At 38.4% G+C, this 14,619-nt stretch overlaps 1 protein-coding gene across 7 annotated transcripts in view; it reads left to right on the plus strand.

The window, feature by feature from the left end:
* The first annotated feature begins 9,978 nt into the window (after nt 1-9,978).
* The window catches only part of Pdp1 (PAR bZIP family member Pdp1), a 387,293-nt gene continuing 382,652 nt past the window's right edge, over nt 9,979-14,619 (plus strand). Inside the window, exon 1 of one of the 7 annotated variants that reach the window (XM_081727904.1) lies at nt 9,979-10,833. In XM_081727904.1, the coding sequence (XP_081584030.1) occupies nt 10,722-10,833 (112 nt within the window). In that variant the 5' untranslated portion in view covers nt 9,979-10,721. The remainder of the gene's footprint in view (nt 10,834-14,619) is intronic. The other 6 variants (XM_081727907.1, XM_081727905.1, XM_081727906.1 and 3 more) reach the window with 6 other exon arrangements.

Consider the following 14,619-nt stretch of genomic DNA (forward strand, 5'->3'; position numbering starts at 1 on the left):
TCGTCTCGTATTGAATTAAAAGAGCTGGGCTACTTTTCGTCTCGTGTTGAAATAAAAGAGGTAGGCTTTTCTCGTCTCGTGTTGAAATAAAAGAGGTAGGCTTTTCTCGTCTCGTGTTGAAATAAAAGAGGTAGGCTTTTCTTGTCTCGTGTTGAATTAAAAGAGGTAGGCTTTTCTCGTCTCGTGTTGAAATAAAAGAGGTAGGCTTTTCTCGTCTCGTGTTGAAATAAAAGAGGTAGGCTTTTCTCGTCTCGTGTTGAAATAAAAGAGGTAGGCTTTTCTCGTCTCGTGTTAATTAAAAGAGGTATGCTTTTCTCGTCTCGTGTTGAAATAAAAGAGGTATGCTTTTCTCGTCTCGTGTTGAATTAAAAGAGGTAAGCTTTTCTCGTCTCGTGTTGAAATAGAAAAAAGTAATTCTCGTCTCGTATTGAATTAAAAGAGCTGGGCTACTTTTCGTCTCGTGTTGAAATAAAAGAGGTAGGCTTTTCTCGTCTCGTGTTCAAAATAAAAGAGGTATGCTTTTCTCGTCTCGTGTTGAAATAAAAGAGGTAGGCTTTTCTTGTCTCGTGTTGAATTAAAAGAGGTAGGCTTTTCTCGTCTCGTGTTGAAATAAAAGAGGTAGGCTTTTCTCGTCTCGTGTTGAAATAAAAGAGGTAGGCTTTTCTCGTCTCGTGTTGAAATAAAAGAGGTAGGCTTTTCTCGTCTCGTGTTAATTAAAAGAGGTATGCTTTTCTCGTCTCGTGTTGAAATAAAAGAGGTATGCTTTTCTCGTCTCGTGTTGAATTAAAAGAGGTAGGCTTTTCTCGTCTCGTGTTGAAATAAAAGAGGTAGGCTTTTCTTGTCTCGTGTTGAATTAAAAGAGGTAGGCTTTTCTCGTCTCGTGTTGAAATAAAAGAGGTAGGCTACTTTTCGTTGTCATTTTCGAGAGAAGATGATTTTTCGTCCTGCGAGACACACTAGTTACAAAGGGAAATAGTTCGAAGGAAATGTTCAACAGAGCATCCGCCAAATTCGCGTACTCGGCTTTTGGGCCCGAATTTTGTTCAAGCTCAATAATTGCACATGACCTTGTGTAAGCGCGAGTCTTTCAAGTGGAAAGAGCCACAGCCTGGACCCATGCGAGTGCAAGCTCTATTGAGGATGGTGAACACGAACCCTTCGCAAAAGCGAGCCCAATGTGGTTACATTAGAGACTGTTTATTTTTTGAACCTGCAATAGTAGTGACCGAAAAAAAAATCGTGTCTAATTATAAATTTAAAAGTAAGTTAATACATAAGTGTTACCAAATACTGTAGTTATTTGAGAAAAAAATCATTCTGAAGTTTGATTCATTCTACAAACGACGTATGAATCATGAATCTAGAATAACGAAATACAAGTAAGAGCTTCTGAAGTATTCTATGTATGACATACATTTCAAAATGTCCCAATGTAGACGCGTAACAACGAAATACACATACCTGGATAGGCCCTCACAAAGTTATACAGATATCGGCACCCATAGAAGCTTCCTAAACCGTATTATTATTATTATTATTATTATTATTATTATTATTATTATTATTATTATTATTATTATTATTATTATTATTATTATTATTATTATTTCCAATTTCGTATACTTGGCTCCGGAATATTCCTCATTTTCATATCCATTACCCATATATCAAAAATTTGAGGAACGTCTCGAGGCAAGGCTACTTTTTCTTTAGGTACCTTTCATGGGGACACCTGCCCGCTGAGACCCACTGGAGGCATCAAAATATGTTGCCCAAGAATCATTGTCTTGAAAATCCCCGGAAAATACCTGAATTTTTTACCTGGGCCGAATTGTGTGTGTGTGGTGTAATACGAAAAACTTTGATTCGTCCTAAAATCAGTGATGTCTGAATCTAAGATGCTAAGATACTGATGATCTAAGATACTAAGGTCGCAAACAGCTGCAGCCTAAGTGGAAATTCACCAAAAAAAAAAAAATCTTAAAAGGGCTAAGGGACAGTAGGTTTGCCCAGGCGCGCAGCCAGAAATGTTTATTGGGAGATATCCAAGCTTTGAGGGAGGTGTCCAATATTACAAGCCACTACATCTATGCTATATTGAACAGTAATTATTCTACATCCGAAAACACGATAATTAGAAAATGAAAACGAAATGAAATCTTTGAGTTTTACGTCCCACGATTATGCCGGTTAGGCTAAAGGAGACGGTGAAGATGAGTAATGAATGAAATGGTGGAATGAAGAAAGTGGGAGGAAATGGGAGAGCCCCGAGAAAACCCATGCACACGATGTTTGTCCACCACAAAGTTCACTTGGCGGGGGCTGGGATCGAACCCGAGACCCCAAGCACCAGAGGTGAACCACGATAATTAGTTGTAAAGTGTTTCCACCTATATTTTTTTAGAAAAAATGGTGGAATTAGGTTGTTTTTATACGACAAAGAGTACAGATGAAGTGTAAGGTCAAATTTTCATGCTACATCAATCGTTGCCCCGTTAAACAAGTAAACTTTTATTGAGAAATTATACAAATGCATGTTGAGTTTGGAAGTTTTTAAGGGCTTATTTCGGACCCCTGGGTCCGCCACTATTACGGTCGTTGCTTAACCACAATGTATGTATATTGTAGATACCTACTGTATATTGTCCATTGGATACCTACTGAATACAGTGGTGTATACAGAATTTCATCAAAGCAATTAGGTTAAAGTTCCTAAGTTCATATTGTTTAAGAACGGGCACGGGTGCTTGGGATCCCGGGTTCGATCCCAGCTCCCGCCAAGTGAATTTTGTGGTGGACAAACACCGTGTGCATGGGTTTCCTCCGGGTTCTCCCGTTTCCTCCCACTTTCTTCATTCCACCATTTCATTCATTACTCATCATCACCGTCTCCTTTAGCCTAACCGGCATGACCGTGGGACGTAAAACTCAAAGATTTCATTTCATTTAGAACGCACACGAATTCGTATGTTCATTTTTTGTTTTCATAATTAATAATTTGTTGAAAAGAAGGGGATCAAAACCCGAAAGCCGTAGGCCCTCGTGTTTCTACGCCACTGACTTACTATACTAATGCTATGTAGAGGAAAAAATGAGCTTGAGTTAGCTTATCTTTCATTTCCATTACGATATGCGTAAAGACTTTTTCCTTTAAGCCTGAGGACGATCTTTCTTTAAGTGTTCAATATGTGTCTCAATTGTGTACCTTTCTCCAAGCTCCATATTTCGTCAAGCGCTGACCCATATTAACACGGAAGAACATGTTTGTGGCTGAATTGCCTTTACCTACTTCCCGGAAAGAACAAAAAAAAGTACATATAATAATATACGCACGAAATTATTATTTTGCGTGCTGAAAAATTTTTGACATATTGGTTCCAATGTCTTTCCTTCTTTAATTTTTTGTTGTTGTGTCTGCTTTTTTTGTGTTTATTTAAATGTTGCTTTCATTTTCGTTTCTTCTTCTTCTTCCTTTGCTTTTTATTTCTGTTGTGATTACCAAATCGTATGTTAAGTGGAAAACGAAACATGTGCGCTCTGCCTCCACGCTGAACAAGTTACCGGCTTGATCTACAGAATTGCCAACTATCTAATGTAAAATAATTGTGGATATGTGTCCTACTTATTGCATTTTAATTTGTTTGTCTGTTTATTCAAAGTTAGCGTCCTGCTTCAGCATCGAGTGGATTTACAGCTTAAGCTGAAATCCGAATCACTGTAATGGGATCAAATTTCAATGTTGTCCTACTGGAAATCGAACCCAGGACTATGTGCAGCAAAGGCGCGCGCCCGACGTGGACGGCAATGTCGCAAGTTCTAGTCCATTTTTATGTAACGTAGCTAGGGTTGGCTCAACCCTGGTGTGACCGACCACCTTCATCTTCCCTTCCCTCTGGTCCTGGCTCTTCATTCATTTTTCTGTACCCTTTCGGTTTACCCAGGCTTAACTTCAAAGCAAAACACTTAGTGAATTGGATATCCCTGAACTTTGCAAATACTTACCTGCGCTATTTGCAGAAAACACGCAAACTAATGAGTCGTATCTAATTTCCATGTTCTGGAGTAGGCCTACGTATCAGCATGAACATTTTTTTCCACTTATGAAAAGGAACAAGTATCCAGCGAGATCCAGTTAACAGACATTCATCTGACCTCTGGTCTGAAAAATGTGAGTAATAGAATAGGCCTATATTTCCAGATATCTGAAAGTTGGTTGCAGGAGGAAAAACGTCCGATGTCGGGAAACAGGCGCACACCCAGAAATTTTTATTGGGAGGTGTCCAAATACTAGAAGACACGTTTTTGAGGGTGGGGGAATTCCATACTACAAGACACTACATCTACCTAGTATCGAACCAGTGTTATTCCTACGATAAGTAATTGTTAAGTGCTGCCATCTTAATTCTCAGAAGAAAAATATAAAACTAGATTTTTTTATAAGGAAAGAAATCAGAAATGAAGTATAAGATCAAATAATTATACTGCATCAATGATTTTCCTACTAAACAAGTCTAGTTTTGTTAAGAACTTCTACAAATGTATATTCGAGTTACGAAGTTTTTTCTTGCGGGGGGGACCTAGTTGACACCCCGAATGGGTGCGCTCCTGTCGGGAAATATATATCCTTCTACTTTCTGGATTTTATTATGCTCCTTTTATTCTTTTAATAACTACAGCAATAGTAAGATTGTGATGAGAGAAACGAGATGAGAAAAATCGAGACGAGAAAAGCTTTCTTCGAGAATCGAGACGAGACGAGACGGACCTTCTACAAAATGTACGATTTATTTATTTTATTAATACATATTTCTGGACATAACTGGCATCTATGATCTTTAGTTAATCTCGTCACGTATGAGGAATGACGTATCTCAGAGAGCACACTATCCGGGAAAGGGGATAGAAGGAAGCGACATTGAAACTGCATGTTAAGTACCATCCCGGCATTTGCCTGGTGTAAATGAGGAAAACCTCATTCAAGATGGTAGGGCTAAAACAAACTGTTACCCCTTTTCAACTGGACGTTCTTATCAGGGATCGAACCCCAGACCGCTCTAACCAAAGGCTGCAAAATTTAAAAGACAAGAATAGAAAAAAAAACTTTTAAAGGTTCGTCTCGTCTCGTGGTCAACACTCCTTTGTAATTGAATCGTCTTTTTGTAAAACGACACATGTCAGAAAATTCAAGTTTTGAGAAAAATTAGAAAAACTACTACCGGTACACAGTATAGTTCCTCCAAAAATGTATATTTATTTATAATATACCAAGTGTATGCAACAGCTTGACAGGTGAAGATATCTCACAAAATGTGTATCTACGCGTAGCAAATACAATATTTTCGTTAATTTCATGTCTGACAAAACTTGGCATGTGTCGTTTTACCAACAAAAAAAAAACTGTTCAATTAATGTCTTCGTTGTTGATTCGCATCAAAGAAGAACATTTTTGCGGCTCAATTTAACTTAGAAGAAATTCAATGGACCGAACGAAAAATTACTCTTGAATTATAGTCCAGAAGGTATAACGTCGTTGGCTTCCCGCGCTTGGACCTGCTCGTTACTGGGAGTGTACTAAGAGGGTAACCAATTAGCATCAACCCTCTACTGCGCTCAGCGAGCCACGAGTAACCAAGCTGATCACTCCCCATAAACGTCACTACAAGTTTTCGCAGAAAGCCAACGACTTTATACCTTCCGTACTATAGTCAGGGAGGAAATAGGGGAGACATCATCAGGCATATGTGAAGGAGTAAGTAATAACACAAAGGTGTCTTGGGAAACGACGCCTCGTTTCAAAAAGTGTATCTGTTTCTTCCGGAAAATACTCCATCTCGTTACGAAAATTCTGTCTCTTACAGACCAAAATCATATTCACGAAGAAATTAAATGTCGACTAAAAGCAGGAAATTTGTGTTATTATTCAGTTCAAAATCTTCTGTCGTCACGAATTCTGTCGATGAATTTGAAACTCAAAGTATATAAAACGATAATCATCCCTATTGTTCTGTATGGTTGCAAAACCTGGTCACTTTCTCTGAGGAAAGAACGTAGACTTAAAGTATTTGAGAACAAAATCCTAAGACGAATATTCGGATAAAACAGTAACGGGAATGGGGAATGGCAGAAACTTCATAACAAGGAACTGGATAATGTATAGCGTTTACCAAACTTTTTTCAGGTTCTAGGAAGTTCAGGTGGGCAGGTCATGTAGCCAGAACGGAAGAAAATAGGAACACTTTCCAAGTTTTATCGGGAAGTTCAATCGGAAAACGATCATTAGGAAGATTAAGCACAGATGGGAAGACAATATTGATATGGATCTTGCAGAAATAGGAATACAAAGTACAAGGACAGAAGTCAATGGAGAGCTTTTGTGAACGTGGTATTGAACCTTCGACTTCCATAGAAATTAGACTTGGAAACATTGGCTAGGTTTTGTTTCTGCGTCATTGAAACTACGGGACATACTTTTTTTTAATATCGTTTGGCGATTTCCCAAAATTGGAAGCTCTCTCTACTGGTCTAGTACTAGCGTGAGCAACTTTGATGTACATGGTCACAGATTTAATTCCTAGTGGGAGAGCATTGAACAGTAGTTCGGTTTGATTTTGATTTGATTGTTTGTTTAACGTCCCGTTCAGCAGTGAGGCTATATGAGATGTGCGGTCTATAGCTTCACGTGGAATCCGAACCACATGATCTCCCGCCGGGAACCGAACCTTGGTCTCCCATGCCAAAATTCGGATTCCACCTTAAACTGTAGGTCCGCATCTTCTATAGGTTCACGCAGAAAGGTACACTGAACTTCCACAAACAACAACAACCCACCCAATGTTTAAAATACTGATTCTTTATTCAATAAATGTAGAATTACGGTATAGTAGCTATTGATAATACTTACGTTTCATTTTGGTTAATTTTGCTGCATTTGATTGATTGATTTTCTTTGTAAGCAAGCACGAAACCTACAAGTTTAAAGTGGAACCTGTAGATTGGTGCTCTCCCATCGCAATCAACCCTTGGGACCTCTTGAGCCAAAGACTCGCGCTCTAGCCACTAGACTAAGGAGAAAGGCATTTAAGTAGAGGTCCAGTGAAGTAAATTTAGCTTATATACATAAAAATGAAAGCGACAATATTTGTGACTTAATAATTCTTGAACCATTCGACCGATCTCGATAAGATTTTCAACATAGACGAGGATCGGACCTGGCAGCGATGTTATCATTTGACTTTGACGGTACAGTGTAAAGGAGGGGACGGGAGACATGTATAAAAATACATGAAGATGAAAGTGACTACCTTCGTGACTTACTAACTCTTGAACCATCCGACCGACCTCCATCAAATTTTCAACATAGATGAGATTCGGACCTGGGATGATTTTCATTATTTCACTTTGACGGTGCAAGGTAGAAGAGGGGGAGGGAAGATATATATAAAGTGATCTAAATTACCGTTATTAGTATCGAATCCATAGTTTTCGGGGTCGCTGAGATGAACAAGAACGATTCCAATGACATTTAAATCCAAATTCACCCCTTTATGTTCAAAATGAAACGTATTTTCCCCATACGAAGAACGGGTATTAGGTTAGTTTATAATGATTATGATACCGAGAAATAATAATTTTTATTTAGACCTATTTATTTAACATATCTTTTCTGAGTGTTCTGCATGAAGGCAGTTTCTAGCACACGTGCCTACCATAGTTAGCGAAAAACTATAAATTGAACAGGGGTAGAATGCCAGTTTCTTTCTCCTTTGCTTCTGAAGGGTATGTAGTAGATTGAAAATTGGGGAACGGAAGTAATGTAATAGATTTAGAAGTAAGATTAGGAATGACACATGTTCAAAGAGCTAAGTAATTATAGCTTTTTTACTGAGATATTCGTTTGTAGTTGTCGCTTAATATTCTTCTGATATAGAGCAACTATACAAAATGAAGAAACATCTGACAGCTACCAGCGTTTCTCAACCGCTGTGTTTCGACACATTGGTGTGTCGCGAGATTTTTAATGTCTTCTAAGATCTTCCGCAAAGAAGTTATCTTTAAATGAGAATAACAATTATTGCTAATCGACTTGATTTCACACTTGTCTTCCAAGTTTAAAGCTAAAAAGATTGCTTTTAACGCTATTCATTTTTCTTTGGAAAGAAACACTGGACACAGAAAAGTAACTTCAATAACACGATTCTTGGTGTTTTCTTCCCGATCAAAGTCACCTCACTAGATTTAAGTTTGATGTCTTCTTCAATTTCTGATGGTAATATTTCTTTCTCATATCCCTGCTTAAGAATCTCATATTCCTGCTTCTTGTGTTTGCTTTTTGGCATTTAGGATAAAAATCACATGCAGGGGTGTCGCGAAAGTTTGAAACGTACTTAGGTGTGCCCCAAAGAAAAAAAGGTTGAGGAGGGCGGAGCTATACGCTCGGAGTAGCAACAGAGAGAAATAGAACAGAGAATAGAATAGATAGCAACAGAGAGAAATAGAAAGGAAAACGAAGCGAGAGTAGCAGTGTAGAAGAAGAAAGGGGAAAAAAAGAATACCAGACGAGTCAGATTGGTACGACAAATAAAATACTACTTCCGATAGAACTATTGAGTTTCTGCAAGCAAGGAATTATGAAGTCCATTTCTCCTTTAGCGATGCAACGAATCGTGTGGTCAATAATGACAGAAATCTCCACGATAACAGAGAAGTGAAGTTAAAAAAAATAGTATTTTTTTCTTGGAAAAATAGTGAACTGACCATCCCTAGGTATGAACACAAGTGGGTCCCATCAGGAGTGTCTACAGGCGGGTTTAAGGAGCAGATAGCACCAATCAGATTATTGGAAAGGAGGTCATTTTCCATTGAAAATAGTACAATCAAACTAGAAAATGATACATTACAGAGAATAAAGTAAACTTGGCGGGGGAGAATATTAAATTTGGGGGAGAAAATGCTAAATTTGGGTGAAGAATGTTAAATTGGAAGAAAATGTTAAATTTCAGAGAGAAGAATAGTAAATTTGCGGAACAACGCTAAATTTGCGGAAAGAATGGTAAATTTGAGGGAGAAGAGTGGCAAATTTGGGAGAAGAATGATAAATTTGGAGGATGAATGCTAAATTTGGGAGAATGAATTTAGTGGGAAAATGGTAACTTTAGGATGAAATTTAAATTTGGGAAAAGAATGATAAATTTGGAGGATGAATGCTAAATTTGGGAGAAGAAAGGTAAATTTGAGAGAGAGGAATGGTAAATTTGGAAGGAATGGTAAGGGAGGGAAATTTGGAGGAGAAAACGGTAAATTTGGGAGAAAAATGATAAATTTGAAGGATGAATGCTAAATTTGGGAGAAGAAAGGTAAATTTGGGAGGAAATGGTAAATTTGGGAGAGAGGAATGGTAAATTTGGTAGAAGAATGGCAAACTTAGAGGGAAAATGGTAAATTTTGGGGTTCCGCTCAAGTCCTTCGCTGGAAATGGGCACCCGTAGGTTCCATATTTGATTTTATTGGTTGTTTGTAGTCTAACGTTTCTTGTCAGCACTGAGGATATCTGACCAAATACCTACTATTTGAAGTGGACACACTACTTGCAAAAGGTTGAGAAACATTCTCTTAAGGCAATCACATTCGTATAGTCAATTATTTTAAAAAGAAAAAGGTTTGAAAATGAGACGTGACTGCGTAAAATAACCTCTGCTTAATGAAACCATGTCCTGCAAGCTGTTCTAGTCAATGATTTCTTTCAATCAGTGTAATGTCTCAGTAACAAAAATTATGTCGCAATGTAAAATATCGCAATAGTTAGAAACTCTGACTGTTAAGTTCTGTATTCCTTTACTTTCCCTCCTATCTCTTCCGTGGCGTCCCGAACCCCTCTCACTTTCTCCTGCCGTGAACAACACGGTGTTGCCGCCCTTGGGGCACGCACTTACTCGCCTACTCGTGAACGAACAAAACGCAAATTGGCAACCGTGTATCAACCAACCAACGAAGGAGTTTCGCCTCTACTCGTTCTTTTTTTCTCTCTCTCTCTCTCTCCATCCACTTCACATAACATACTGAACAGCCACACAGCGATCCCGCTTTGACTCTTTGCCAAGTGCGGTTTTGCTTCTCCGCTTCACAGACCTAGTGACCGATACACACATTACATTACATTACATTCACTCACTCGCTCATAGAAGCAGCCGCGCGCGGTATATCACCATCGGAAGATTGTGTCCGGTCTGCTAGCGTGGTTATTTCACCCAACAAGTGATCGTGACAATCCTGTGTGCAGACATTGCATTATAGTACAATACTTCACTTGTCACATTGTTTTTTAGTTTTCTTTACCTACAAAAAATAAAAGTACGCAACAAGTTTGCGAATTTTACGTGCGTGCAATAAATACAAGAAACCCTTTACCATAAACGTGTGCAAATAATAATAGTAATAATAAAGTGTTTTGTGGATACTTTTCTCAAAAAGTGTTTTCTGGTTCGTGTACTGTAAGAGAGGCATAAGAACGGATTCAGCATTAGTAAGTGCGTGATACAAGTTGTTATGTGTGTTTTTTAGTGGTCAAATCTGGCTGGATTTTTGCAAGGACCCCAGTGGCGGCGTTCGGTGTGGAGGGGGGCAAGGGACGGGGAACGTTTTTGACCCTTGACCTACCCTCTAGATCCAACGTGTGCGACAATAACACCCCAACGGCAGCCACCACCCCAACCACGACAACAACAATGAATTACCAACACGAAACGCATCCCCAACAGCCTGTGATGACAGATGATTCGTCATCGCGCTGGTGTCATTACCAATTATGGCGTCATCAACATCAAATGTACCTGAATGGTGAGTAGTCGACAGTTCTGCAAGATTTTTTCAATTTTTTTCCAGGTGGTTGTTTACGAAGATATTGGTTATTAAACTTAGTCCGAAGAATGCGGAAGTTATCTAAGGATTGCTAAGAATATTCATTTTGCAGCCATATTACTGAACCACATTTCGTGAACAGATGCAAACCGATCAGGAAAGTTTTCCTGCTGTATGATTTATTTTGGCAAGAACAAAATTTAACAAATTCGCCAAGAAAGATAAACTAATCGACAGTAGCGGATCTAGAAAGTAAAAACTAGGGGGGGGGGGTGCAGCCAAAACCTACACTATGATAAGTATACCATGAGTTTTAAAAATATATATAAATAATAGCTTAAATTACTTTGTCATTCAAAAAAACCGGGAGGCCTACGCCCCCCGGGCCCCAGGCTAGAACCGCTACTGCTAATCAAGAACTATAGACTGTATTTACATTTGGTCACTGTGGTCACTAAGGTAAATTTAGAATGGTTTCGTTGTATTAGAATAGTAAAATATGTGTTTATGTAATATTTATCTGATCTGTTTCAATAGTGAGTGGCTCGGAGTTTGATCTCCAGTCTGAGTAAATTACTTGAGTACAAACTCGAGTAATGGTTGGGATTTCGCTTTTAAGTAGGTCTCTAGTGCTCTCCTCATGTAGCCTCGGTCCTGAAATCAAACATAAAATTCGAATTACTCAATATTTTGAAAATGAGTATATACTTTTGAACAAATTGACTAGTCTATACCTTTTTCATTTATTAAACAAGTATTATCAGCATCTAGAACTGTTTTTAGATACCATTCCACCATTTGTTCGGTGCGATTGAGAGAGAAACTAAAATAATAATAATAATAATAATAATAATAATAATAATAATAATAATAATAATAATAATAACTTCCCGATGAATGTCTGTGGGGTTAGAAACCCAGTTCCACCTGAGTACGGGGGGTTAGAGCGGCTCAGTGGTAGCGCTTACTTCTGGTGCATGGGGTCCGGAGTTTTCTCAGGGTATTCCCGTTTCTTCCCACATTCTCATTCCACCAATTCTTCCATCGTCATTCACTTGCCTTAATCATCTGTCCCCCTCAGCCTAAAGAAGGGCATAACCGTGGATGTTAAACTGAAAGATTACAAAGATTTTCGACCTTAATATGGAGTTATACATATATATATATATATATATATATATATATATATATATATATATATATATATATATATATATAACTCCCTTTCGATTACTCGTTATTATAATGCTTTATTTAAAAAAAATTAAAAGCTTGCAAATGTTGGGAGTAAACAAAATGAATGATCACAGCCAGCGGCGCAAATCTGTCTTCAACATTGGGGGGGGGGGGTAAGACTTTTTTTTTTTTTTTTTTTGCGATGTCCAAAATATTTATGAAGATGAAAAACAATGTTGTGGAGGATCAGAGTTGTCATGAACATTGGGAGGCGAGCAGATTTGAGGCTCATTCTAAGGGACATCAATTTCATCTCACGTTCCTTTGTGACATTCAGACAAAAATCATCAAATTTATCTCCAAAAACAAATTTCAAATCGGATTATTGCGGGAGAGACAGTCCCTCTCAGTTTCAAGATTGGAGGGGATATGTCCCCCTCATCCCCCAGGAATTTGCGCCAGTAATTACATACTAGACCTGTAGCTAATTGAGCAGCAAACTTTAGGTTGGCTACTATTAAGTTTAAGGAAGCTTATAGCTTCGAATTTAGATACTACAACCAATGTTACATATAATTTCCAGAGGCAGGGTAAAGGTTGTCTAGTGGTCATTGCTCGTCCTTTTGGTGCATAGAGCACAGTGTTCGATTCCCTGTAGATCATCAAACTCTCCTCAGAGCTTTAAATTGTAGGTCTTGTCTTAAATAGCCTCACTGCTGACGGAGGACGCAAAATACAAATCAATCAATCAGAGCCAGGAAAAATCTTATGGGGTCGTGTCCTCTTTATCCATTCCCTGAAACAGTGTTCAGTAATATTACTTCCTCCAAATCAGAATGCTTTTAAGTTCATCTTCAGCTTGTCCTTGTCGTTTTCTAAGGCTACTTGTAATTAATTATCTTTATCACCGAAGGAATAATAGTTTGGTGTCTTACATAAAAGCATACAGATACCGGAAGAGTATTTTCCAAGTAGTTCTAATGCTAACTTTAATTTATTGGGGGATAGACAAGCGAAGGGACAGAGATTTTTTTTTTTTTTTTAGAGGAGCAGATTTTTTTTTCTCGTATACTGAAGATAATAGTTTTGTAATATTTGAGCTATTTTACAATACAACGTGTCTGGTGGGCGCCCCCTGTCCCGCTTCTAGCGTCGTCACTGTTTCCCATCAGGGAAACTCAAACTTTTAAAAACATGTATTCTTATTATGCGACATGCTTTTTCATTGTAAATTAAGTATAAATATCACCAGACGAGTGTCTCGTAAATCAGTAAACATGGATTTTGTTTTCGGGGATATAGTGGCTCAGTGGTAGAGTATTCTCCTTTGGTCCCTGGCTCGACCCCAGACTACATGAATTTCTGGTAAACAAAGTAGTGTTCGTGAGTTTTCACGATGTTTTTTCACTTCTCAGATTTTAGTTATACCAATTGTTTCACTTTTAGTGATCATCTTTCTTCTTTAGCCTAAAGCCCATGAACGACGTTAAATTTAAAATTTTATCTTCTTTTTTCTGTATTTTCATGAAGTTTCCCTTGATTATAGTAGAATGCAGTTTACGTCAGCCAATGTATCAACAAATATACGTATGAAAATGTGAGCAACGTTATTTTTAATTAAGCATATTTAAAACAGGGGTGTTCATCCTCACACCACTCCCCAAGGTGCATGGCGAACTTGCACTGTAAAAGTTCTCCTTACATGTGTTTTCACAGGAACAGTAGATTTCCTTAATGGTTGTAATCTCCGATACTGCCCTTCCGCGCGTGGTGTAGTCTTGATAATTTAAATAATATGTTTTTTGGGGCATAGTTTTAGTTACTAAACGTCATGTCGCAACAGTTCTTAAGAAGTGGCAGGGAGAGACAGAATTTACTAGCCAGCTTATATGGTATTCATGTATTTAGACTGATGTGTGGTTAGCACACCAGCTCACCTTGTCGTTAATGCTGGCTTTCTATACTAGAGTTCGATACGTCTTGCTACCAATTAGCTCCTCAATTGTTCGCACGACGCTGAGTGGATTTTTCACTGCCAATCATCTGGTGATACACGAACACTCACCCATCTTTCCTCTGACCAGACCCGACACTTCTTGACTTCGGTTATCTCACGAGAAGCGGTATTCCAGTGCAGCTAGAAGAAGCAGTTAATAAGTGGATAAAAATGTCATCTCCACCCCCTCCCCTTCACAATTTCAATGACTTATTCCCATTCTATAACTCGTCCCAACTTTCCTTCTGGGCACCCTGAGTAAAGACAAGAAAAAAATAGATACTCTGTGAAGTTTTGTACCTGACAGAATAGAAACTTGTATACTACGTATTAGCGACGACGAATGACGTATCATTGTTTCAAAATGTATGTGTGCATAATAATGGGGGGGGGGAGCTAAGTCGAACGGAAAACGAATGAGCAAATGCCAGTAGGGGAGAAAAGAACAACTAATTAGGCTGGTTAGGCACAAGCTATCTCCTCTCGAAAACTTGTTGAAAAAGTGATGGTCTCGTGTCGAAAAATGTATCGGGTCCTGTTGAAACAGCTGTGTCCTGTCTAATCTCATTAAGAAAACTCTGTCTAATCTCGTG

This window comes from Thermobia domestica, chromosome 10 (assembly GCF_964235325.1).
Source record: "Thermobia domestica chromosome 10, izTheDome1.hap1.1, whole genome shotgun sequence".
Taxonomy (NCBI): domain Eukaryota; kingdom Metazoa; phylum Arthropoda; class Insecta; order Zygentoma; family Lepismatidae; genus Thermobia; species Thermobia domestica.